Below are 26,914 nucleotides of genomic sequence, written 5' to 3'. Positions count from 1 at the left end.
TCATGGCATCCGGCCCTCTCAATTCCTGGCAAATAGATGGGGAAGAAATGGAGGTAGTGACAGATTTTATTTTCCTGGGCTCCAAGATCACTGCAGATGGGGACTGCAGCCAAGAAATTAAAGGACGCTTGTTCCTGGGGAGGAAAGCCATGGCAAGTCTAGACAGCATACTAAAAAGCAGAGACATCACCCTGCCAACAAAAGTGCGCATAGTCAAGGCTATGATTTTCCCAGTTGCAATGGATGGCTGTGAAAGTTGGACCATAAGGAAGGCTGAGCGCCAAAGAATGGAGGCCTTTGAACTCTGGTTCTGGAGAAGACTCCAGCGAGTCCCTTGGACTGCAAGGCGATCCAACCGGTCAGTCCTAGAGGAGATCAACCCTGACTGCTCTTTAGAAGGCCAGATCCTGAAGAGGAAACTGAAATACTTTGGCCGCCTAATGAGAAGGAAGGACTCCCTGGAGAAGAGCCTAATGCTGGGAACGATTGAGGGCAAAAGAAGAAGGGGACGACAGAGAAGGAGGTGGCTGGATGGAGTCACTGAAGCAGTCGGCGTGAACTTAAATGGACTCCAGAGGATGGTAGAGGACAGGAAGGCCTGGAGGAATGTTGTCCATGGGGTTGCGATGGGTCGGACACGACTTCGCAACTAACAACAACAAGTCACATAATTATTTATATTTGCTTAGCTGGTAAAAAAAAAAAATAGCTGAAGATTCACAATCAGAATGTTTCATTGTCTTATCAGAAGGCCTTGTTCTCACACATTTTTACCCCGTTGCTAGATTAACCACTTTTCTTGGTTTGTATAATACACTAGCTCAGTGGTAATCTCTTTGGGTTGGGTTCATGCACGAGATAAGCCAAAACATTAGCCAAGGTCAACGCTGACCAAGCTTAGCATGTGGGAATATAGCCCATGAGATCTTTACCTGACCTGGTGGACCAGAGTTGCATGAATACACCCAATTGAGAAAGTGACATCACACTTATGTTTTAGAAATGCTTGTCTGCGTTAAGAAGCTCTGGAGATCTCAGCCATCCCATGTTGCCATCACACAAATTATATAAATTATGGAACCTACCCATTTTTGTGCTCATTAATAGAAGTACATTTCTCATTGATCCATCCACAGTAAGGATCTCTGGACAGCACACAACTCCCACAGTTGTTCTTATATGCCCCACAAGAAGCCATGGGGAGCTGCACCACCTCGTTGGCTGAAGCCACAATCAATTCATTCTGCAAAATAAAACAAAGGAGCCACTGAAATGAGCTTTCTTGACCATCAAGATATGGGAAATGGGCAGATGTCCCAAGGTCATTAAACTCAGACTTGAAGGCCAGAAGGATCGATGACAAGGGAAGCTGGAAACAAGGATCCAACAATAGATGGACACTCATATGTGGACCACTCTTAGATAAATTCAGGAGCGTCCTCACTACATGATGAAAAAAGTCAAGATGGCCACTACAATCGAAGATCCACCTAGTTGTAATGTGTGTCACAGTTGCGGAGACCTCTAGATAAATTCTCAAAGGAGTTCTCTGAACCCATCAGAATGAGTCCATCAGCCTATTTGGAAATAAACCATTTCTTAGTAGTTCGATACAACGGTTCCAACTTTAGTTGCATACTTGGTTACTCACAAACACACAAAAAACCATAGGGTACTGATTTGAAAAATACATGAGATGAGAAATCAAAACACCATGTAGTATGGGAAAAGTGGTATGAATGGTTAAACAACAGGATAAAATCATGATTTCAGGATATGCTTATTTCTTGCAATTTAAGTTTGAAGTATACCTGATGTATATTTTGTAAATATGTACTAACACTGCACTTCTGATTTTAGTAGAGACTTGATGTTTTTTGTAACTATAAAACTAATAAAGTATATTTAAAAAGAAAGAAAGAAAGAAAAAGAAAAATACAGGAAGAAGGCTTCCAAGCACGTGGGAATGGCTGATTTAAAAAAAACAAACCACTTTCAAATGTTGACGCTCAAATTTAAACTAGAGTTTCACCCAGGATATCTAGAAGCTCCTGCATATCCTGAAGACATTTTAGCTCACCCCCTCGTTTCCCCCCAGCAATAAAATGTCTCCTATTTGTTTCGGACACACACTGTCCATAGAGAACAACAAGCCAATTTAAAGCCATGATTCACTTTAACTGTGGTTTGCTGAACAAGCCATGTTGGCTACCTTTACAAAAAAAAAAAAAGCTTTAAGCTATATATGCCAGTTTACAAAGAAAACGAAGCTGAGTTCAACACATACTAAGTCAGAACTTTGGCTTAGAACTCTGGAACTCAGGTTCTTCTGTAGCCTAAGATCATGGATGAGCCCATCATGATAAAATCATGGCGTCTTTCTTACCCTTGTCTTGTCTAAAATCATGGCGAGGATGACCGCCTGGGACCGGAAAGGCTGGATTTCCAGGATGTTCATGGGTCCGTCTGGTAAGATGACCACTTTATGGATGCTTCCTTTGTCTGCGGGTGGGATGAGGAGAAAGAAGGATTGGCAAGATGAAGAAAGGGACATGGATGGAGAGAACTGCTACTGGTGGAACAGGTGATAAGATTCAAGTGCGCTTCACGGCGATCACGCACAAAGCGTGTGCATAAAGAGAATCGGTAGTAAAGCCGGTTAGAACCCACCACTGGTGGGAACTCATCAAGGAGAGAAGCAACTTAGAACTAAGGAGAAATTTCCTGACAGTGAGAAAAATCAACCAGTGGAAGAACTTGCCTCCAGAAGTTGTGAATGCTCCAACACTGGAAGTTTTTAAGAAGAGACTGGACAACCATTTGTCTGAAGTGGTGTAGGGTTCCTGCCTAGGCTGGGGGTTGGACTAGAAGACCTCCAAGGTCCCTCCCAACTCTGTTATTCTGATTGCTTTGTCGGTTACCTGTGGCTAGGTACAGAACATCGTAGTTCTCCTTATCCGCCACCTGAACCTGGTGGACTCCAAGTTGCTGGTAGCGATGTTTGCTGTAGAAGATGATTTTCCCATTCATTTGGGCAGCCACCTCTGGATAGCTGTCGATCACTTTGAAAGTCTCGGGTGGAGTCTTCTCAGTTCCTTGTAGACACTGTCAAGAAAGGCACAGGAGTGATGATCAGGAGATGGATGGAGAAGAACTTCCATAGTTCTTGAGGTGAAATTCAAATTTTTTTTCTACTGGTTCTGTGGGCATGGCTTGGTGGGCATGGTGTGGCTTGCTGGGCATGGCAGGGGAAGGATACTGCAAAATCTCCATTCACACCCCACTCTGGGGCCAGCCAGAGTTGGTATTTGCTACTCAAAATTTCCGCTACTGGTTCTTCAGAACCTGTCAGAACCTGCTGGATTTCACCCCTGATAGAGACCCAATGCTACATGCTCTTTGGGCTTTCGATTTACTAAATGCTGAATAGGTTTGCAGGTTTCTAAGCCACGAGGACTGGAGTCCTCTTTTCAGAAAGACCAAAGCAGTGGGGATACTCAACAGCTAATACTGCACCTGCCCAGCCTTTTCGCAAACCTTACAGGGATAGGGAGGATGGGAGTACATTCAAATACTTCCGAAAAGGCACCAAGGACTGGATAGGTAGGTAGATTGTAGGAAGGGAGAACAGAGTCAGGGCAGAAAGAGAAATGGGTGATTGGGTGGATTGATGAAGGAAGGAAGGAAGGAAGGAAGGAAGGAAGGAAGGAAGGAAGGAAGGAAGGAAGGAAGGAAGGAAGGGGATGGATGCCTAGAGAGAGAAAAAGGTGAGATGGGTGGAGAGATGGTTGAATTATGAGGGGATTGGAGAAAATGAGACGAGGGTTTGTGGGTGGGTGGATGGATAGAAAATGAGAGAGAAAGAGGGATGACAATGGATAATTGGGTGCAGGAATAAAAAAACAGAAAAGTGGGATGGACAGATGGATGGATGAATAGCGGAGGGTTCAGATAAAGAAAGAGATGGATGGATGGATGGATGGATGGATGGATGGATGGATGGATGGATGGAGCCCCAGTTTGTTCCAGTGAAACATGGGGGGGGGTGCTTTAAACTGGAGTAGACAAGTATTGAGAAGAGAACTTCTCATATATGTTCCATGGGTGACTACTGTGAGAGAAAAAACAAAAAGGAAAACTTGTACTACGTTCATTTTCTGAAGCTAAAATTCCCCGGGGTAATTTGGACTTGATAGACAGAGCGTGGCGTGCAATGCAGTTTTAAACAAATGCTTTGTGGAATTCTGGCAAATTACATACACATGTAAACGACTAAGAACAAATGAAATTAAATACGGAGACGCTGAAGCCACAACCTCAACCCAACCCAAGTAAATCCATTAGTGAGCTTATATTTCTGGCACGCACTTCTACATCTGCAATAAAAAAATAAGTGGGAAAAGACAGGATGGAGAACATTGCCCTCTGCTTTTAGACATGATTATTTAGTCACTAAGAGCCGTGGTGGCGCAGTGGTTAGAATGCAATATTGCAGGTGAATTCTGCCGACTGCCAGCAGTTCGATTCTCACCGGCTCAAAGTTGACTCAGCCTTCCATCCTTCTGAGGTCAGTAAAATGAGGACCCAGACTGTTGGGGGCAAGAGGCTGACTCTGTAAACCGCTTAGAGAGGGCTGTGAAGCGGTATATAAGTCTACGTGTGATTGCTATTACTGTATATCTCATAGTCTCCAAACTGACTACATGTTGGAAGGATCAAATTTCGACTCAACATTCACCACTGCTTTTTACCTGTCCTGGCCTCACAGCAGGGGTTTTCCCACTGTAGTTTTTCAGGGGAGACGTTTTGAAGCCTTCGCTGATGTCACTAACAGAGTAGACACAGACTGCCGAGTAACCCCTGTGGAAATGAGACACAACAAGGAATCAGCCTTCCATCAATGGCAACTCTTATCTGTATGGCTTTATATTAGATTATGGCCAATATGAGATTATGGCCAGTGGTGGGTTTCAAATTTTTTTACTATCGGTTCTCTGTGTGGCTTGGTGGGCGTGGTTTGATGGGCGTGGCATGGCTTGGTGGGCATGGCAGTGAAAGGATACTGTAAAATCTCCATTCCCTCCTGATCAGCTGGGACTCGGGAGGCAGAGAATAGATGGGGGCAGGGCCAGTCAGAATTTTTACTACCGGTTCTTCGAACTACACAAAATTTCCGCTATCGGTTCTCCAGAACTGGTCAGAACCTTCTGAAACCCACCTCTGATTATGGCCCAATAAAAGTGAGGCCCTTGCCATAATTCCAGGCCGCATGGATAAGATAGGGAAGAAGGAAAGAAAGCTCCTGCAAGGGAAGAAGGTTCTCGAAAGTCAACCAGAAGTCCTCTGGTGGTGATGTATGGTCGAAGAACAGAAGACTCACCACTCATTGAGGAAAAGCCCGTAGATCTGGTCTGACTCAATGATAAAGACGTCTTGAAGCCAGTCAAAGTTTCGGTTAGTGGCCGAGTCCACACAGACCAACATGGACTTCAGGAGAGTTGTCCACTTGGCTGCTGAAAAGGAACCATTGCCTCCTTTGTCGCCCTGCAGAGAGAAGGGGGGGAAAGGGGTTTACTAGGAGAGTAGCAAACAAAAACCACCATCTCCTGAGCTTTGGGTGGCCCTTCTAATCTTTTTTTGAAAACAGAGAATTGATCTTTGCAGAAACCATTTATGGCTCAAGGTCAAAAACTAATCAGAGATGCACAAAACTACAGTTCAGGTATAAAATCTTCCAGGAGGGTGAGAAGACTCAAACTGGGTTCATGCATTCTGCTAAGGAATCATTTGTAGGAGACGAGCAGGCAAAGCTAGGGGGGAGGAGTTAAATGTGTCATTAGCTTAGAATCGTTGCGTTCCCACAAGCACTCCAACTCCAGTCCCTCCTGAATTCTATTGACCCTCAATCTGGTGCCAATTTAGGGTTGAACTTTAGCTGACCGGATCCTTGTGTACAACTTTGAATAAATCTTTTATGTTGCAACCTGCTCCTGATTCTTTGCTCCTGACATCATTGATTGAAGAAGCCACCATGACTTGAATTTAGCTGTGGCTCTAAGCCATCGACTCCACTGGTTGCTGCAGGGCCCATAGCAAGCCACCACGAGGTCACAATGGCCGGTTGCAATACCATTATTGCACCATTGACGCAGTGGTATACCATTGAATGACTTCCACTTATTGTGGTGTCTGATGCAAGTACAGGAGCCAAAATTGTTTGCATCACGATGTGCTTGTCATCGTTCACGCAGGATTGTTCCCACCAAAGTTAAGCTACCAACATAGCTTACAAGTCTTTTCAAAACCCCTTCTTCACCTTGCACACTTGAGCCACCCTGGAGATCTTCCTTGGGGCCAAAGGATTATTTGGCCAATCAGGATTGTCCTCTCGGAAGAAGAAGTAGATCTTGTCGTCGTAGGCCTCTTTTTGTTGGATCGGCACCATCTTCACAAACTGTGGATCTGGCAGGAGGGAAAAAGGTGGAGCCGGTGAGATTAGAAAGAAAGCACTGAGCCTGGGCAGATCCTTCAGGTCAGAACCTACACAAAACACCCATGCCTGGTTACTGTCAACCCTTTTAATGTTCATGCAATATGTTTAACCAAATCAAGGGAAAAAACCATCTAGGTGCATTAATTTCACACAGCAAGCTAGGTTAGGGTTAACCTTGGTAAAGCTTTGGAGCTTACCAAGTTGTGGAAAATAAGAATTACGGATTAAGTTGATCTCAAGATCCAACAGTACCAAGACATCAAAGAAGCTAGGTTTGCATTGCCTGCTGAGCCCTCCCTGAATCTACCAATTACCTAAGGTCCAACCATCCTTGAAGGTTTACACAGGAGATAAGTGTCTTTCCATCTACGAAGACAAGTTAACACTTCTGAAATCCGTAGCCTTCTCTGAACTTGACTACCCCTCCCTTCTGTGCATGGAAGGTCCCCTTTGGGCTCTGTTACATCAAGGCTTAAAGGCCAAGTTTGTAAATAGAGGAACGCCAACTCCCTGCAGGGGAGGAAGCCCACTCAGTCACTTTTGTTCTGTTTGGAAAGGCCCCCGAGCTGGGAACGGAAAAGTCCTCCAGAGGGACCTAAGGAAGGAACCTTGAATCATCTGCAGCTCCTCATCAGAGGTTTCCGACCTTGGAGAGCTCATCCTCCATGACGTTCATTACACAGGAGACACCTTGATGGCTCTTTCTTGTTCCATCGAACTCCTCCGGGCAAGAGTTGTGTTTGTTTTGAGTTTTCCTCCATAACCCCAAAGCTCATCTTCTACTTGGTGGGGGCTGGAGAAACCAGTCTTGCGAACAGTGGAATCCATTTCCCATACGGAAGAGAAGATTATACCGCTTTGAGATCGGAGGCCTCCTTGGCAAGACCACTCTCTGATGAGTTATGGTCGCAGCAACCTTGATCTGCACCAGTTCTGGGTAGCTGGGAACCACTATTTTAAGAAGGGCCCACAATGCCCCCGTTATCTGTCAATACAAGGCACTATGGGAAAATTGAAATGGTGGCCTTCAACCTCCTTGAGAAGAACTTTTTGAGGACTCCTTGAAAAGGAGCTTCTGACTGGACCAATTGGGATTTATTTATTTATTTATTTATTTATTTATTTATTTATTTATTTATTTATTTATTTATTGGTTCGATTTATATGCCGCCCTTTCTCCGAAGACTCAGGGTGGCTTACAATGCGTTAAGCAATAGCCTTCATACTTTTGTACATACATGCTTAGTAGGGCTTTCGGCCCTCCCCAAGCGGTGTTCTTTTTTATACAAAGTCAGTTTATTGCCCCCACAAACCGGGTCCTCATTTTACCTACCTCGAAAGGATGGAAGGCTGAGTCAACCTTGAGCCTGGTGAGATTTGAGCTTGCAGTAATTGCAGGCAGCTGGTGTTACTTAACAGCACTTTTAGTCTGCTGCGCCACCAAGGCTCTTATTTGACTAGCCCTTCTGCCATCTAACCAACCCTCAATGCAAGTCATGTTCTCACAGAATTAAAATTAGAATTAGAATTCTTTATTGGCCAAGTGTGACTGGACACACAAGGAATTTGTCTTGGTGCCTACGCTCTCAGTGTACATAAAAGAAAAGATACGTTCGTCAAGAATCATAAGGTACAACACTTCATGATTAAATTAAAGAAATGTATCTTATGTCTTGAAGGCAAAGCAAGGACTGCCTGGATCTGTCACCTTAATCCTCATCGCCAGACACCTTGCAGGTGCTGTGTGTAGCTTGCAAAAGGTACGTTTTGGTAAGAAAGAGAAAAGACTGCAAAGAATGCAAAAGACTTGTGTGTGTGTCTCTGCTTTGTCTGCAAAGTATTGCTAATGCTGCAAGATTTAAGAGGTAAATGCAAAGACCACAGTTTGGGCCACATTGATGAGCTTAGTTTGACGTGTTTTCCCCCTGTACATTATTAGGTAGCTGGCTGATGTTGACCCTGCATAAACATTTAGTACTTTGCAAGGGTTAGAAAGCACAATACTGTCACTCAATTGCCTCTTCCAGAACCGCCACACTTACTCTTCATGACTGTGTCACTGGTGTAAAGTTCTGCGGCTCCTTGGACCCTCCGAAAACGAGGGATCCGTCCATTGTATTGGTATTTCCGGATATTGGAATAGATGTCGTTGCCTAGAAGACAAGGAAGAAGATGAGGAAGAAACTGAACCAGAAACTTCTCCTTCTCGCCCAACCGATTCCAAAAAGAGTTCTCACAAAGAAGATCTGTCATTTCCCCCTGGGGATTCCGTCAAGGGGATTGCGCAATGGGAAATACCTACAACCAGCCTTCTAAACGGAAGGAAGGACATACCCTTCAAGAGGGAACTTGGCTTCCAGAAATAAGAAGGAGAATATAAAAGACATCATCATATTTGTGTATTCGAATACTTACAAAAATTAAAAGGGGTTCCCAAAGTCACCCCAAGATCTTTTATAACATCCTGAAGAAGGTAAAGCTAACTCTAGCTTTAGAGTCTCCATGAGAATGTGAGTTTGGAAGAAAGGAGGCTTCAGAACAAATGATCTGGAGAAGTTCCCGGTGGATTCATAACTATGAGCTCTGATTGCGGTAGACTTACCATCAATGAGGACAAGGGAATTTTTATCAAGGCCAAAAGGGGCCAAGCTCTGGCCATTGATTTCTGCTTCTTTCTGCCGGTTGACCTGCAGAGGACAGGAAAACGAAACCAAAGATGAAACCTCCAAGTCTCCCTCTGCCAACTTTCCCAAAGTTCACGCAAAAGGGAAGAAGATGCAACCATGGACCTTACCCAGTACCAGCAGGTTGGCTTGCAGGCGTTGGTGCCACAAACCAGCACTTTGCCCTGGTACTTCCCGATGAACGTGAGATAATTGATGGCTTCTTCCTGAAAAAGAAATGAGGAAAAGATGAAGGGGAGGAAAAGGAAAGAGGAGGAGGAGGACGGGAGGGAAGGAAAGGAGGGAGGGAGGGAGACAGGGTAACAGGGAGGGAGAGAGGGAGGAAGGAAGGGGAAGGAAGGAAGGAAGGAAGGGAGGGAGGGAGGGAGGGAGGGAGGAAGGAAAGAGAAAGAAGAAAAGGAGGGAGGGAGAGAGACGGTGACAGGGAGGAAAAGAGGAAGGAAGGGAGGGAGGGAGGGAGGGAGGGAGGGAGGAAAAGGAGGGAGGGAAAGGAAAGCAGGGAGGGAGGGAGCCAGGGTGACAGGGAGGGAGAGAGGGAGGAAGGAAAGAGAAAGAAGAAAAGGAGGGAGGGAGAGACGGTGACAGGGAGGAAAAGAGGAAGGAAGGAAGGAAGGAAGGAAGGGAGGGAGGGAGGGAGGGAGGGAGGGAGGGAAAAGGAGGGAGGGAAAGGAAAGCAGGGAGGGAGGGAGCCAGGGTGACGGGGAGGGAAAGAGGGAGAAAGGAAAGAGAAAGAAGAAAAGGAGGGAGGGAGAGACGGTGACAGGGAGGAAAAGAGGAAGGAAGGAAGGAAGGAAGGAAGGAAGGAAGGAAGGAAGGAAGGAAGGAAGGAAGGAAGGAAGGAAGGACTGGACTATTAATCCCAACTTACGGTATTTTCACACATGGATCTGGATTTATCTACATCAAAACGTTCCTGTACGAAAAGAGAAACAGGGAAGAAATAATTACATGCCTGCTTTTTAAAATCTCACACTATCTGCTACAGGATTTGGCACTGTTTTGCCACCTACTGTACCTTAACCTGCCAACACAAAAGAGAAGGAATCCCAGCCCTTTCACTGTTTGTTGTGTAGACTCATTCCAGAGCGCAGAAGAAGGGGACGGTCCCTATCTCGCAACCAAGCGGCGACTCAAGGAAGGAAGCCAAAGCTCCGTTTCAAACAATCGACTGATGAGTTACTCATCCAAGAAAGCTCCAACCGATAACAGGTGGAGGCAGCCCTTGGTATCAAGCATGTACCAATGGCCTAAATGTAGGAAAGGAATTTGAAGAAGGAGACCTCTTCTAGAGGACAACTCATCGGCTGGCTGAAGAGGGAGTCAACCTGTTTCCCAAAGCACCAGAAGGCAAGATAAGAAAGAATGGATGGAAACTCATCAAGGAGAGAAGCAACCTGGAATTATGAAGAAACTTCCTGACAGTGAAGACAATCAATCAGAGGAACAGCTTCCCTCCAGAAGTTGTGGATGCTCCATCACTGGAGGATTTTAAGAAGAGATTGGACAGCCACTTGTCTGTCTTGAGCAGAGGGTTGGACTAGAACAGGAGTCTCCAACCTTGGCAACTTGAAGCCTGGCGGACTTCAACTCAACCCAGCAAGCTGGCTGGGGAATTCTGGGAGTTGAAGTCCTCCAGGCTTCAAGTTGCCAAGGTTGGAGACCCCTGGACTAGAAGATCTCCAAGGTCTGTTCTTCTGCTCTCGTTCTGGCTAGCAGGCCTACAGAAGAAACGCACTCCATTCTGCAACAGCTTTCTGCAGATACTAAAACTTTCCACCCTGGTTGTAAACATAACAACCCCTCTCCTGTCGCCGCAGCCGGGCAATTAGGTAGCAACACGTCGCCTGTTTCTAAACCCATCCCAGGGGAAGAAATGATTCAGAGATTGGGGGTGGGGTTGGGGGAAGGAAGTCAGTCACAGTCGTCAAGGGATAAAAAGCGTTTTCCAGACTCAATGAGGCACCTCTTGAAAAGGCTGGATCCGAGAACTCGTCAACTCAAACGATCATCTCAAATGAGCTAAGCCCCAGAGCTCACCACGGAGAACAGCATTGCCAAAAAAAGCATTAAGAGTTGTTACCTAATTTTTCAAGGTATTGGTTACCACCTTTAGAGCGCTCCATGGCTTAGGATCTAGGTACCTATGAGACCGCCTTCTGCCACCGGTAGCCTCTCACCGGCCAGTAGGTCCCCACAGAGAGGGGCTCCTCAGGGTGCCGTCAGTCAAACAGTGTCGACTGGCGGCCCCCAGGGGGAGAGCCTTCTCTGTGGGGGCACCTGCCCTTTGGAACGAGCTCCCCCCCGGAGATACGGAGGATCCCGGATTTACGCACTTTCTGCCGTGCCCTCAAAACTTTTTTATTCCAACAAGCTGGGCTGGCCTAACTCTTTTTAATTGTTCAATTTTATTTTGCTTTTTAAAAAGGGGTGTTTTAATTAGTATGGGCCAGATTTGTTTAATATGTTTTTAATTGGTTTTTTTTTTTAATTTTATATTGTATGTGTTTTATCTTTGGCTGTTCACCGCCCTGAGTCCTTCGGGAGAAGGGCAGTATATAAATCCCAAATAAACTCAACTCAACTAAACTAAACTTTACGAAGCTTCTTCTTCGGTAACATTGTACTGCAAACTAGGGCATACAAAACCTTTGCCAGACCAATTCTCGAATACAGCTCGTCTGCCTGGAATCCGCACTGCATATCGGACATTAATACAATTGAGAGAGTCCAGAGATATTTCACGAGAAGAGTCCTCCACTCCTCTGCTCACAATAGAATCCCTTATGCCACCAGGCTTGAAATAAAATAAAATAAACTCGAAAATTAAAACTTGGAAGATCAGCATCCCTTTCCCAGTCTCCTCACCACGTAGCTGGTGGAGTTCTCAAAATCGTAAAAGTAAAGTTTGTTTTCGGCTCCGACGAAGACGGAAGAAGAGCCCTCTTCGTGGTAGACAGCGATGTGTTTCTCCGTGGTATTAAACTGGAAATTTTTCCACCCTATAAAACAGGGGGGGGGGGGGGAAAAAAGAGAAGAAAACTCAGGACTGAGCCCAGATGAAGGAAAGCACAGGGACTCCTTGCGTTACGACCACAACGGAGCCCAAAATTTATGTCGCTAAGTGAAGCATTTGTTAAGTGAGTTTCGCCCCGTTTTACGACTCTCCTTGCCACAGTTGTTAAGGGAATCGTCGCATTGGTTAAGTGAGTCACCCGGCTGTTAAGTGAATCCAATGAATTCTCCCCATGGACTTTGCTGGATAGAAGGTCGCAAAAGGGGATTGCATGACTCCTGGGACACTGCAACCGTCATAAGTACGAGTCAGTTGACAAGCGACTGAATTTTAATCACATGATCATGGGAAAGCCGCAACGGTCATAAATGTGAAAAACAGCCGTAAGTCCTTTTTTCAGTGCCGCTGTAACTTTGGTCACTAAATGAACTGTTGTAAGACGAGGACTTCCTGTATGGAAGCACCTCATTCAAAGGAAACTCAAAGGTGATGATAGAAGCACTCAAACTGATCTGTGACTCACAAGTCTGATTTTTTTTCCAGGCGCTTTAAATCAAACAGTCTCTTTCTTGACGAATTCACGCTGTACTGTATAAATTCGTCATAATAAATAAATGCAGCAGACTGTGGATTGGGCATATTTTCTGCCCCTTCTCCTTTTTTTTCCATGGGTTTGGATTCACAGGCCTGCTTCTATCTTTAAACATTAAACAGGTTCTGGATATTTTTTTTTTTTTACTTATTGGATTTTTACCCCACTTTTATCACTTTATAAGCAATTCAACGTGGCAAACATACCGAATGCTTCTCCCTCCTCCTCCTATTTTCCCCACAATAACCCTGTGAGGTGGGTTCAGCTGAGAGAGAGAGAGAGGGATTGGGCTGGGCCAAAGTCACCCAGTCAGCTTTCATGCCTAAGGCAGAACTAGAACTCACAGCCTTCTGACGATTGACCTAAAGTTCCCCAGCTGGCTTACATTCCAAAGGTGGAACTAGAATTCACCGTCTCCTGGTAATTGGCCTAAAGTCACCCAGTCAGCTTTCATGCCTAAGGCAGGACTAGAACTCACTGACTCCTGGTTTTTAGGCCAGCACCCTAAACCCTAGGCTGGTGGCGTAGTATTGAAGGCATCGGACAGATACTGGGAGACTGTGAGTTCTAGACATGAAGCTAGCTGGGTAATCTTGGGCCAGTCACACCCCCTCAGCCCTAGGAAGGAGGCAATGGCAAACTAAAATCTGGCCAAGACAACTGCCAGGACTTCTCCATCCAGTCAAGGCTGATTTGAAGGCACCTCCTCCAAAAAAAATAGATACAATCAGCACATGAATCAATGCTACACCCACACTTTCCTTTGGTCCCTCGGCCATCTGATGCATTTCCAAATTGTTGACATGTGAACATGATCCAGGCAGCTTCCCTCATCAAATCAACTAGGCCAGCCACCTTTCTTTCTTTCTTTCTTTCTCTTTCTTTCTCTTTCTTTCTTTCTTTCTTTCTTTCTTTCTCTCTCTCTCTTTCTTTCTCTCTCTTTCTTTCTTTCTATTTTTTCTCTCTTGCTCTTTCTCTCTCTCTCTATTTTTTCTCTTTTTTTCTTTCTCTTTCTCCTTTCTTTCTTTCTCTCTTTCTCTCTCTCTCGTTTCTTTCTTTCTCTTTCTTTTTCTCTCTCTCTCCTTTCTTTCTTTCTCTTTCTTTCTCTTTCTTTTTCCTCTCTTTCTCTCTCTCTCTTTCTTTCTTTCTCTCTCTCTTTCTTTCTCTTTATTTTTCTCTCTCTCTTGCTTTCTCTCTCGCTCTTTCTCTCTCTATTTTCTTTTTTCTTTCTCTCTCTCTCTCTCTTTCTCTTTCTTTCTTTCTCTTTCCTTTTCTCTCTCTCTCTCTTTCTCTCTTTCTTTCTTTCTTTCTTTCTTTCTTTCTTTCTTTCTTTCTTTCTTTCTTTCTTTCTTTCTTTCTTTCTTTCTCACTTCCTCCCATTCCACCCCAAGCTGGTTCATCTTCTGATTTTAAGATTGTGAATTGCTACCCAGAACTGCAGAACAAGTTCCATCCGCAGAATCCACAGTTAGTTGCTGAGCTCTACCATAATCTCTTTCTCCGTGGCTTCTCGCTAGCTCTCCTCCCTCTACACAATGCTCAGGAAATGTCCAGATGGTGAGGGGAGGTTGTTGGACAGGGGAAAAAAAAGAAGATAACGAAAGAGAAGATGGCCAAAGCCATTTTGCTCAAGGATGGAATACAGTTTCCCACGGTTTTGTTGTTGTTTTTCCCCTGTCCTTGATCCGGCTCTCTGGGAAAAAGCCAACCCAACACACACACAACTAGATTTAAAGCCAACACCACACCTAACCCATACTAGTTCACGGGTTGAACACGGGCATATGAAACTAAGAAAGACTTAAATAATCAGGCTCCGTCGTGAACATCTGCTGACCTTCAATCACCCAACTTTGGTTTCAACAGATGACCCTGACTCAACAACTGTGGGAGGGAAGGAAATAAGCTTTTCTTTGTTCCCACTTCTCAGCCTGCTGAGTGAATTTAGACATCTCTCCCGCCCTCCCTCCCTCCCTCTCTCTCTCTCTCTCTCAATCTCTCTCTCTCAATCTGTCTCTCTCTTTCTCTATCAATCTCTCTCTTTCCCTCTCAATCTCTCTCTCTCAATCTCTTTCCCTCTCTCAATCTCTCTCTCTCCATCTCTCAATCTCTCTCTCAATCTCAATCTGTCTCTCTTTCTCTCTCAATCTCTCTCTTTCCCTCTCTCAATCTCTCTCTCTCCCTCTCTCAATCTCTCTCTCTCTGTGTCAATTCTCTCTCTCTCTCTCTCTCTCTCTCTCAATTCTCTCTCTCAATCGCTCTCTCTCTCAATTCTCTCTCTCAATCTCAATTCTCTCTCTCAATCTCTCTCAATCTCTCTCTCTCATTCTTCTCTCTCTCTCAATATCTCTCTCTCTCTCTCTCTCTCAATCTCTCTCTCTCTCTCTCTCTCTCAGTCTCTCTCTCTCTCTTGTTGAACTCTTGTTCATTCAGCCCAACGGGAGCCAACGGGAAGAGAGCAACAAGTCTGTGTGGTCCACCTGCAAAGAACAGGTGGGCAGGTGGATGTCTTCCACCCAAGCTTTCTCACAAGGAGGCGCCCAGATCGAACAGTAGATAGTCAGGCTCTCCTGCTCTCACGTTGTCCGTCCAGTTTGGCAACAGGATGAGTTAAGAACTCAGGCATCTAAAATATAGGTTGCGCACTGTCTCGGGAGGCATCACAACATCTCGTTTGCTAAATAGTGTGGCTTTTGACTCTTCTTCTTTTTTTTTTTGGAAGTATTGTGTCATGATCTCAAGGGACCAAAACAAGATCTTCTCTTGGGCCTTTTCACTCAGCCGTGATGATGACTAATGCAGGGAATCCTCCATCTCAACCTGGGTCCCTCAAGGCCTCCAAGCAGTTCTGCTTCAGACTGATCAACAAACTACCTGAGGGCAGCTGGCATTTGACAGATGCTTTGTTTACAAGAGGATAGAAATGCCCGCAGCAGGGAGGGGTGGGTCCCCTTTTAAGGGGCTGCCCTCCCTCATCCATCTCAGCTCCCAGCCAGGGGGAAATCAAAACAAAACTTTGCTAGAAGGTTTCGTCCAAACCTAGGAGGCTGATGGAAGCTGAATTGCAATGCAAAAGAGCAGGAGACCAGGAGGTATAATCTTTGGGTGATCTCCTTGTGTGGCCAGGATCTAAAAGAAGAACACAATGTTTTGGCAAGACTTGGTCGCAGCATAGCACAGGTGGATCAGCTGCAAATCTACCTGGTTGATAGAATAGAATAGAATTTTTTATTGGCCAACTGTGATTGGACACACAAGGAATTTGTCTTGGTGCATATTCTCTCAGTGCATATCAAAAGAAGAGATACATTCGTCAAGAATCATAAGGTAAAACACTTAATGATAGTCATAGGGTACAAATAAGCAATCGAATCATACTAGGAAACAATCAATATAAATCTTAAGGATACCAGCAACAAAGTTACAGTCATGCAGTCATAACTGGAAGGAGATGGGTGATGGGAATGATGAGAAGATTAATAGTAGTGCAAACTTAGTAACTAGTTTGACAGTGTTGAGGGAATTATTTGTTTAGCAGAGTGATGGCATTCGGGAAAAACTGTCCTTGTGTCTAGATATTCTGGTGTGCAGAACAAGAATCTCTATAGCGTCGATTTGAGGGTAGGAGTTGAAACAGTTTATGTCCAGGATGTGAGGGGTCTGTAGATATTTTCACAGCCCTCTTTTTGACTCATGCAGTATACAGGTCCTCAATGGAAGGTAGATTAATAGCCTTTCATTGATTGTCAAGTGTTAAATACGCTGAGAAGTCTGTACTTGTTGGACATATTTTACCCACTGACCCAAATTCCTCAATCTTCTTGAATTTTGAAGCTGGCTGCAAGAAATTAGTGTTTTTGACCTGAGGACCACTTTAAATCTTCATAATCCCAAAATCTCCTGGTGCTTTGAGCGACAGATGCTTAACTATATAATTCATGCTACTGAATTCTACCTTCTGTCCACCCAAGTGTTTATTTTGCTTTGCGCTGTTCTGCCTTCTTATCCTATTCAGTCCCAAATTCTAGCCCGATTGTGTTCATCCCAGCCTCTTTCCTGGGTTCCCAATTTGTGAGCCGTGGTGGCGCAGTGGTTAGAATGTGGTACTGCAGGCTAATTCTGCCGACTGCCAGGAATTCGATCCTGACCGGCTCAAGGTTGACTCAGCCTTCCGTCCTTCTGAGGTCAATAAAATGAGGATCCGGATTTTTGGGGAGGTCGATAGGCTGACTCTGTAAACCACTTAGAGAGGGCTGTAAAGCACTGTAAAGTGGTATATAAATCTAACTGCTATCTCTCTGGGCACACGAGCCATCGCCCATTGCTCTTCCAAGTTCCGGCATTCTGGTCAGCTAGTCTTCATACGCACACATGTGCACCGGCCAGCTGGTCTTTCCACATGCAAGCATGCCAGAAACTGGAAGACCAGGTGACTGCCGTGTGCATGCGCACCATGTGCATTTCTGCTACACACACGCATGCTCCCGTTTCGGCACTCGGTGCCAAAAAGGTTAGCTAACACTGGTATAGGTTCTCCTGCTTCAGCAGGGGGGGCTGGACTGGAAGACCTCCAAGGTATTGTGGTCCGCCTGCAGCCTGCGGAGCTGGCAGCGGAGTCAGACAGTGAGGAGGCTGGGGAGGACAATGGGCCAGTCCTGGAGGATGGGGAAGGCCCGGATGAGGGCTCTGCGTCGGAGGCAGAGATGGGGCCAGGGCCATCTGGGAGCGATGCACGAACTCCGGAGCCTCCAGAGGCAGATAGCAGAGAGGCAGAGGAATAGGAGGAGCCTGTTCCTAGTGCACGCATGCGAAGAGCTGCCGGAAGGCAAGAGCAGCTAAAGCAAAAAGGACGACTCAGGAGTAAGGCCAGGAGATGATTGGCCCCTCCCAGAAGGCTTAAAAGAGCAGCAACGGCTCTTGGGATCTTTGTAGGAAAGCAACGTTGCTACATTTTGTCTCTTGCTTCTGAACTTTTGCCAAGAAAAGCCTTTGGCAGGGTGCCAAAGTAGACAAAGGTTGGTGATAAGGCCGAAGGACTGTTTACGAAGGATTTGTTTTGAACTTAATTTGGACTAAGCTGAGAATGAAGTCATTCTCAGCTGTTCTAATAAAAAAATGTTTGTTTAGGGCTGATTGCGTCTGGTAATCACTACTTGGGCCTCGGTCACAACACAAAGTCCCTTCCAGCTCTATTCTATTCTATTCTAAATTGAGGACAACCTGCATTATCTCCGCTGCCGTGGCTGTCTACGGCTCATATAACCAAAGGCGCACTGTTTACAAAGCATATCAAACTGTGGTAGCTTTCTGCTTCGCTCTGCAGTTTGGGCTGATGTGCCGAAGAAGACACGGTCCAGCTGCTGAAGGAAGGAAATATTATGAAACACACACACACACACACACACACACCTGATGCATGAGATGTTTGCCACAGGCCAGAGGCATGTTTCCTGCTCTACACACAGAAGCCAAAGGCTACAGAACTCGCAGCGTCAGCTAATCAAAACCTCCCTGCTCAGCAGAGTAGCAAAACTCCCCGCTTGTCTCAAAAAGCGCGCTTACAAAGGTTTTATTATTCTCGCCTTCTCTTGCGCACATCGGTTTCCTTTCCTAAAGCAGCCAATTCTGCCTGGTTCCCCATAATAAATGTTCTGTCATCGCTTTTAAAAAAAAACAAAAAAACAAATCCGAGTGTCACTCAGACTTTTTGAAACTGCCAACTCTGATCTAAGATCGCCAAAGGTCAAGAATCTTGACTTTTGACCTGGGTAAGTTTTTGCAAAAGCCATCGTATTTGAATCGAGCCCACGTTCTATCCAGCACATTCCTCCAATTCAGCAAGTTTACACCACAGTCTTCTACACGCCTTACAAAACATTTCTCCTTGAACAGAGCATCAATTCATACCCGGGGATAAGTCTGGCTTGGAGCCCAGGTATGCCAGTTATCAACAAAACCATAAGCAGCGTGGGCCAGGAGTTATCTTCAGCGTCTCAGCTGAGAAAGAAGGCAACTGCAAGAAATCATTTGTCGTTTTTCTTTGTTTTTGTCTGCTCTGTTCATCGATTTTGCAGATCATCTATGAGATGCCCTTTGTGAGTTGTTTAGAGAGCCCTGATCCGTTTGGCACTGATTCCCAGTTGTAGCTGCCTAGGACAGCATCGTTCAGAGGATGGGGGAGCCTTCAACAAGCCATAATGGGAGGGGAAGAGGAGAGAGGAGGAGGAAGAGGAGGAGGAGGAGGAAAAAATACTGTGTGGTCCTTGGTGGTCTCTGAGTTTGGTTGTTTTCTTGCAGACATTTCATGACCCAACTAGATAACATCATCAGTGTTAGTAGGGAATGGGGAGGAGGAGGAGGAGGAGGAGGAGGAGGAGGAGGAGGAGGAGGAGGAGGAGGAGGAGGAGGAGGAGGAGGAGGAGGAGGAGGAGGAGGAGGAGGAGGAGGAACCAGAAAGAGAAGGAACCAGAAAGAGAAGGAACCAGAAAGAGAAGGAAAAGGAGAAGGAGAAGGAGAAGGAGAAGAAAGAGAAGGAACCAGAAAGAGAAGGAGGAGGAGGAGGAGAAGGAGAAGAAAGAGAAGGAACCAGAAAGAGAAGGAACCAGAAAGAGAAGGAGAAGGAGGAGGAGAAGGAGAAGAAAGAGAAGGAACCAGAAAGAGAAGGAGAAGGAGAAGAAAGAGAAGGAACCAGAAGGAGAAAGAAAAGAGAGAAGGAATCAGATCAGCCTAGGACTGTTTACTAGACTGGGAGATTTAAAAAAAAAAGATATTTGAAAAACAAAGATCAACCACGCCTGCATTGTTCCTAAAAGAGACTGCCCAAATGTGTCCAGGAAGCCATCAGGCCATGTCACAGTTTCCAGAGGCGCACAATAACTTTATTTTAAAAGCATGCACACCAACAAAAAAAAAAAAAATTCAAATCATTGCCAAATTCAGCTCTGCATTTGCTGCTGCTCCTCTCTACCACTTGCTCAGCTCTTCCGTTAGTGGTCTTTAAAAATTTAAAGCTGGGAACTGTTGTGGTTGCCTCCCTAATGCACCTGCTCGAAAAAGGCCAAGGAGAAGAGCTTGCTGGGGGATGAGAAAGAACAGCATCTGCATCGGGCAAAAGGAAACCATGATGAGTGGAGAACAAGCTGCATTTGAAGGAAAATACTAGGGGGAAAAATATGTTAGGGCCTAAACCGCGAAAAGAGAGAAAAGGTTAATTTAAATCTCTATCTCAATCCAAGGGTGAAATCCAGCAGGTTATGACAGGTTCTGGAGAACCGGTAGCGGAAATTTTGAGTAGTTCGGAGAACTGGCAAATACCACCTCTGGCTGGCCCCAGACTGGGGTGGGAATGGAGATTTTGCAGTATCCTTCCCCTGCCACATCCACCAAGCCACGCCCACAGAACCGGTAGTAAAACAATTTGGATTTCACCACTGTCTCAATCTCCTTATGCAGGTTTACACACACATTTTAAAGCCACATTTTGCTTAACGGTGTTTTGTTGAATAAACCAGAATTAGCACCCAACTGAGCCAAAAACCAGATATCTCAACATGGTCAAATGTAAAAAAAAGGTAACAGTCAAAGGGTAAGGGTAAAAGTTTTCTCCGTCTGACTCTAAGGAGAATGCTTATCTCTGTTTCTTGGCTGAGGAAGCCAGCATTGTCCGAAGACAGTTTCTGTGGTCACGTGCCCAGCATGACTATAAGCCAAAGGTGCATGGAAGCTATTACCTTTCCACCCAAGTGATACCTATTTATCTACTTGCATTTACATGCTTTTGAACTGCTAGGAGCTGTGGTGGCATGGTGTTTAGAGCACAGTATTGCAGGCTACTTCTGCTGCCTGCTGGCTGCCTGCAATTTGGCAGTTCAAATCTCACCAGGCTCAAGATTGACTCAGCCTTCCGTCCTTCCGAAGTGGGTGAAAATGAGGACCCAAATTGTTGGAGGCAATGTGCTGACTCTAAACCGCTAAGCGAGGGCTGTAAAGTAGAGCCCTACCTAGAGCCTTGGTAGTACAGTGGTCTAAGGCACCCTGTTATTAAGCTGGTTATTAAGACCAGCTGCCTGCAATTACTGCAGGTTCGAATCTCGCCAAGGCTCAAGGTTGACTCAGCCTTCCATCCTTTCTAAGGTAGGTAAATTGAGGACCCAGTTTGTGGGGGCAATAAGCTGACTTTGTATAAATATACAAAAGGATGAAGGGTATTGCTGAGCACATTGTAAGCTGCCCTGAGTCTCTGGAGAAGGGCGGCATATAAATCAAATTTATATATATATGCATATTCTTTCTAGCCAGGTTTTACCTACGTAAGCTAAGATGTTCTTCAGCCCTAGTTCTGTGAAATCTCATTCACAGAACTAGGGCTGCTTAACCACTAGGCCACCATATGTCCTTTTGGTAAAAATCTATGCTACGCGAAGCCTGACTTTCCCTGTAGGATGCAAACAAAAGATCTGGATGCTTTTAGAGACCGCCTTGATTTTCATACTACGGTGGGCCCTCACAGCTTGCTGACCACCCGTGCTTTCTTGGGCGAATGTGGAGAATCTGGGTGGTTTCTCTGGGTGGGCAGAATTATTCACTCGGAAAATGGAAAAACAGCAATGCCCCTGAAGGGAGAATGCAGGCTTTTTTCCTTCCAACCTGACAGTCAGCCAAGGGTTACTCAGAGCTGGAATGGGTGAGCTTACAAAGCTCTTTCTGAAGAATTGTGGTCAAGAGTTGTTGAATGCCAAGAGTCTAAGAGTCACTTATGGTTGGTGCAACCAAGCCCAGGAGGAGATAAAGAGAACTTTGACCTGTTGTGGAAAAGAGAAGTATTCGCATTCCTGGAAAGGGTCTTTGGATGAATTTTCCTTTCCACCGAAGGGCAGAGCATTTCCATCTCCCTTTCAAAATTAGGAAATTAAAATTTATTTTCGAACGCCTACGTCTCCAGGGATTGAGGTCAAGGTTTCTTAATCTGAGCAACTTCAAGAAGTATGAACTTCAGCTGATGTATGGAGTTGAAGCCCATATTTCTTAAAAGTTGTTGAGGTTGAGAAACGCTGGTTTGGAAAGGGACACAAACAATCGTTATTGAGTTAATCCAGTTGTCCGCCTATTCCAGCATCTTGTCTCCTGCAATGGTCTTTCTGGAAGCCTACGAGATGCCCAAGTAGGACCTGTCAGGCATTAGGACATTTCGACAAGCGAGCATTATTTTGAGATCCTCTAAGAGTGGAATTTCCAAGTTGTCTTATTATCCATCGTTGCTTTTGATTGATTGATTTACATCTTCACTTTTCTGTCAAAACTCACGGCAGCCTTATTAGAATAGAATAGAATAGAATAGAATAGAATAGAATAGAATAGAATAGAATAGAATAGAATAGAATAGAATAGAATAGAAATAGGAATAGGAATAGGAATAGGAATAGGAATTGGAATTAGGATAAAGAATAGAATAGAATAGAATAGAATAGAATAGAATAGAATAGAATAGAATAGAATAGAATAGAATAGAATAGAATAGAATAGAATAGAATAGAATAGAATTTTTTATTGGCCAAGTGTGATTGGACACACAAGGAATTTGTCTTTGATGCATACGCTCTCAGTGTACATAAGAGAAAAGATACGTTCATCAAGAATCATAAGGTACAACACTTCATGATTAAAGAAAAGAAACACAATTATTTTTGTTTCTACCGTTTTTTGGACTTTGTGCTTGAGGTAGCAAAAAAGTGAAACGTTGATTTTGGGCGTTACCGATTAGATGGGTTTGTTGTCATAGAAGTGGCTAGTTTATACTATTATATAAAAGTAAAAAATTGAGGTTTGATGTTATTATCTTATTTTACTGCACCAAAGGGAATCAAAATGCATCTTCTTTCTTTTTCTCCCCTTTGCTACACCTTTCCCTTCCCTTTTCCCTTCCCTATTTTTCCTATTATTTTCTTTCGTATGTCTGTATTTTACATTATAACCTAATTTAAAAAAAAAAAAACATCTCATGGCAGCATTCATCATCTTTTTTCCTCCAATTCTTTCTTGGACCCCAGATACCAGGTTCAAATCTTGTAAGACAGGGAGTAAAACTTTCTCCATTTCAGCTAAGATGTCTGGAGGTTCCACCAGCAACGTGGGCTTGCAAAGCTGACACAGCCCACGGATCTAAAATTAAGATATGTGGTCAAGACCACACCGCTGGCTAGACATGTAGACTAACTTTGTAACGAGAAAGCATTTTTCGAGGGAGAAAGTCAACAAGCAGCTCTGAGAAATGCTGAACAGCTTCAGAAATAGGTTTCACATGTTCTGATGCTCTTCAATTCCCAAGGATACTGTGCGGTATGAACTTCAGCCACAAACTTCTGTGTAAATAGTATATTTGCACTCTTATTTGCAAATAGTAAGATTGCTGGCGCTATGACAGTTCTAAATGAGGGCTGATCAGGAAGTTCAACAGATACTTCCTCATGCACTACAGTGAGATACTCAACTAGCATAAATATACTATATCAGTGATGGCTAACCTTTTTGCCATCGTGTGCCAGGAAGGGGGAGCGGGGGAGGTTCGTGCACGTGCATGCCCACACCCATAATTCTATGCGGCCTGCCCTGCGCATCCGTGCCCAACTCCCCCTCCCCCCTTGCTCCTGGCCCGTTTTTCTTTGTCACCTGGCTCCAGATCCTCTCTGCATCTGGGGAGGGCGAAAACAGCCTTCCCTACCTATCCCCAGGCCCTCCGGAGGCAGAAAACAGCCTGTTTCCCTACTTCTGATGGGCCCAAAAGGCCTGAAAATCAGGTGGCCAGCACGCACATGCACACCAGAGCTGAGCTGGCATACCCACTGATATGGCTACGTGTGCCATAGGTTCGCCATCACTTTACTATACTATACAGATGCAAGATTTTCTGTGCAAGATTTAAATTTTCTTTAAGTGTATTATATCATATTGAAGTAGGCTATGACCCGGGAAAACTCGTGCAATAAATTGCAATACCTTTAATGCGTGCAAAGTTTTGATTGACTCCACCCGATTCTGCTCAATCCAGTTATTCAGTTTAACTCATTGGTGTGTTTGCACAATGTACCAAAGCTTAACTCAACCACACATTTAGCATCATGTGTCAATTGCACCACTGCCCAGATGCAGTTATGTAAGCGAAACCATTTGTATAATAATTAGTTCATTTGGATCAAAGATGAAAGGTTCTTGAGGTTATCTTCAGCTAAACTGAAATGAAATACATTTTCTTTTTTTAAAAAACGAACATTTAACCACCATATGACCTGTTTCCTAAGAGACAGGGTAGGAAAAAAAGCTTTCAAATTGAAAGAAGAAACATGTTTTCCAAATTTTATTATAAAATAAGGAACACAACAACCTTCGGGCATCAACCTTTGTGCTTTGTTACCCACAAACTTTGGAAACGTTCTTGTTTCACTTTGAACCGAACAAAATGATTTCCTTTTAAAGGCAACATTTGGAACAAGATAAGAGAACAAGAACAAACAAGGGAACAGAATCTCTCTTATCCTTTGAGAAATGTTTATGCATCATAAAAGGGTGTTAAATTTTGCTGGGGCATGATTTTCTTTTAAAAAAAAAAAATCTACAGCCAAAATATTACCAGCATATTCTGAGTAAAAACATTATCCACCAATGTTTTCATTGGCCAGATTCACAAATCACGCTAAATTAACATCAAATTAGGCAGCGTCTGGATTCAACTGATTCAGCCATACTAACAGGAGTGAAATGATACCGGTTCAGACCGGTTCAGACGAACCAGTAGCGATGGCAACAGGTGGTTTGGAGAACCGTTAGCGATGGCGGTGCAAGGCTCCGCCCACCCGCCCTGTCGTCACTTCCTGGTTTTAACCAGGAAGTAACCTGTTTTTTACCCTCTGCGCATGAGCAGATGGGTTTGCACATGCGCAGAGGGTCCACGCGTGCATTTGACAGGCACGCACGGCGTGTGCACTTCCGAACCAATAGGAAAGGTAAGTAGATTTAGTAAGTAGACCCCTTCATACTAAGATACGGCTGCTTACCCTCAAAACGCTGAATTGCAACTGAAGCCATGAGTCACAGTTTGCAAACCATGATGGTCAGGTTTTTATATCCTAAGATACAAACCAAGCGATGCTATGGCTTAATAAAATGTGTTCACCAGCCTGGGTTGATCAACGAAACAGGTAAACAAGCCATGGTTAGCGTGGAGGGTGAAGCAGGCCACAGAGGTAATAAAGAATAGAAACAAGAGAGAAAATTGGTCAGTGGGAATGGAGAAAGACTTCAGCATCCTGTCTTATCAATAGCAATGAACACTATTTTACTCAAAATGGAAATATCATATTTTGAGAAAGAACTAGAGGAAATTGACTAATCAAGGAAGGAAGTAAAAAAAAAATAAATACAGGCTATCTTGAATCAAACTTCTTTTCACCAACATGGACATATCTGTGCAATCTTCTTGGCGTAACAGGAGCAACGCTATTGGCTTAGCATCTTAGAAACATTGCTTGTGGCAAACTAACCACAAATGCTGGAATAAACCAGCTTTTCAAAAGAACTCGACATCAACCGATACACAATAGATACAAACTTAACGTGAACCGCTCCAAACTCAATTGCAGAAAATACGACTTCAGCAACAGAGTGGTCAATGCCTGGAATGCACTACCAGACTCTGTGGTCTCATCCCAAAACCCCCAAAACTTTAACCTAAAACTGTCTACTGTTGACCTCATCCCTTTCCTAAGAGGTCTGTAAGGGGCGTGCATAAGTGCACCAGCGTGCCTACCGTCCCTGCCCTAATGTTCCCTTTAATTGTATTCATTTTATGTATTCAATTCATGCTTATACTTATATATGTTATCTAATACGTACTCGACAAAATCAATCAATCAACCAGGACTTAATCAGGAGCCTGCATTTCTGATTTTTCTTTTGGGGGTGTATTTACACTTTTAATGTTTTTTTTTTAATGGTTTTATAATTTTAGAACTTTAAACCACCCAGAATCACTTGGTTGAGTTGGACAGAGCTACAGAAACTGAACAGATCAAAAAATAAATTAGGGAATGGGAGAAGGTCTAGGAAGCAAACTTATCTAATCCAGAGGTTTTCCTAGAAAACCAACATTATCATGGACACCTGGAGATGCTCTAAGTCCTCAGCTATCTTGCCAACCACAAGTCAACCAAGTCCAGCCAACATTAGTCATGGCGATCAACCAAGACTCTTGGCTGTTTAGTCATGATTCGGCGTGTGGGTGGGTGCGAGTGTGTATCTCACACACACAGATTTCTTCTTCTGGCACATAGATATTCTGCTCCATACTTGAAAGTATGATAGATCGTAGGGCTGGTGAAGGGTTTCTCCATATCTCCTGCCCTACATGTGAGGAGTCACGTCGGTGACTAATGAAACAGTCTTTCATTAAAGGTTAAGCTTTCTGTGGCCTTAAGCGCCTAACTCTTTTTAGAAATCCAGTGGTCAGATCTAAGCTAGAGGAAAATTGTGGCCAACACCCGATGCTGCTGTGTTTGAGTCAGGAGAAAGAAAGGAGAACTTTCAGAATTTTCAGGAGTCTGAAAATTCTCCTGACATTGGAATTGCTTACCAGGTGTTTGCTCTTATTTTGTTCTTGTGTGTATGTGTGTGTGTAGGGAGGATTTAGCGGAGCTTAGCTCTTGCATACGTTGAGTCCTCAACTCAATTACACTCTGCAATTTGTCCAAAAACCGGTCCTTGAGTGATTTAAAACTCTAATAAATACCATGAGTTTGTGGGGGTGGGGGGTGTGAAGTTTTTATGGATCAGAATTAGTAACTGGGCAAACTCACTCAAAAAGTTACCCTCGCAGACACAACTCATTGCATTATTATGAGTCATTCTCTCTCTCTCTCTCTTATACACGCAAAAATGTATGCATGTATGTAGGGGAAACATGACAATTCTATTTATTTCCTGCTGCATCAGGAAATACGCTATTGTTATATGAGGAAATGCAGCACAAAAGAAAAATCGTGATCATACAAGGCTGGAACCAAAGTTGCTTCAGCAGGAAAGAGGAATTATTAAATATATATATATATATATATAGTTGTGGTTTCTGTTTTTTGTTTCCTGCC

At 44.3% G+C, this 26,914-nt stretch overlaps 1 protein-coding gene across 1 annotated transcript in view; it reads right to left on the bottom strand.

Moving 5' to 3' along the window:
- The window catches only part of SEMA7A (semaphorin 7A (JohnMiltonHagen blood group)), a 39,518-nt gene that overhangs the window by 1,867 nt on the left and 10,737 nt on the right, over window positions 1-26,914 (bottom strand). The window contains exons 2-12 of the mRNA XM_070953655.1: window positions 12,043-12,176; window positions 10,046-10,090; window positions 9,288-9,383; window positions 9,096-9,180; window positions 8,536-8,646; window positions 6,317-6,462; window positions 5,381-5,544; window positions 4,752-4,860; window positions 2,922-3,105; window positions 2,387-2,502; window positions 1,086-1,243 (exon numbers count right to left, since the gene is read on the bottom strand). Of these exons, the coding sequence (XP_070809756.1) occupies window positions 1,086-1,243; window positions 2,387-2,502; window positions 2,922-3,105; window positions 4,752-4,860; window positions 5,381-5,544; window positions 6,317-6,462; window positions 8,536-8,646; window positions 9,096-9,180; window positions 9,288-9,383; window positions 10,046-10,090; window positions 12,043-12,176 (1,348 nt within the window). The remainder of the gene's footprint in view (window positions 1-1,085; window positions 1,244-2,386; window positions 2,503-2,921; window positions 3,106-4,751; window positions 4,861-5,380; window positions 5,545-6,316; window positions 6,463-8,535; window positions 8,647-9,095; window positions 9,181-9,287; window positions 9,384-10,045; window positions 10,091-12,042; window positions 12,177-26,914) is intronic.

The sequence above is a fragment of the Pituophis catenifer genome, unplaced genomic scaffold (assembly GCF_029215685.1).
Source record: "Pituophis catenifer annectens isolate HBS135680 unplaced genomic scaffold, rPitCat1.0.hap2 SCAF_14, whole genome shotgun sequence".
Classification (NCBI taxonomy): Eukaryota; Metazoa; Chordata; class Lepidosauria; order Squamata; family Colubridae; genus Pituophis; species Pituophis catenifer.
This window is presented reverse-complemented; position numbering and strand designations above follow the sequence as displayed.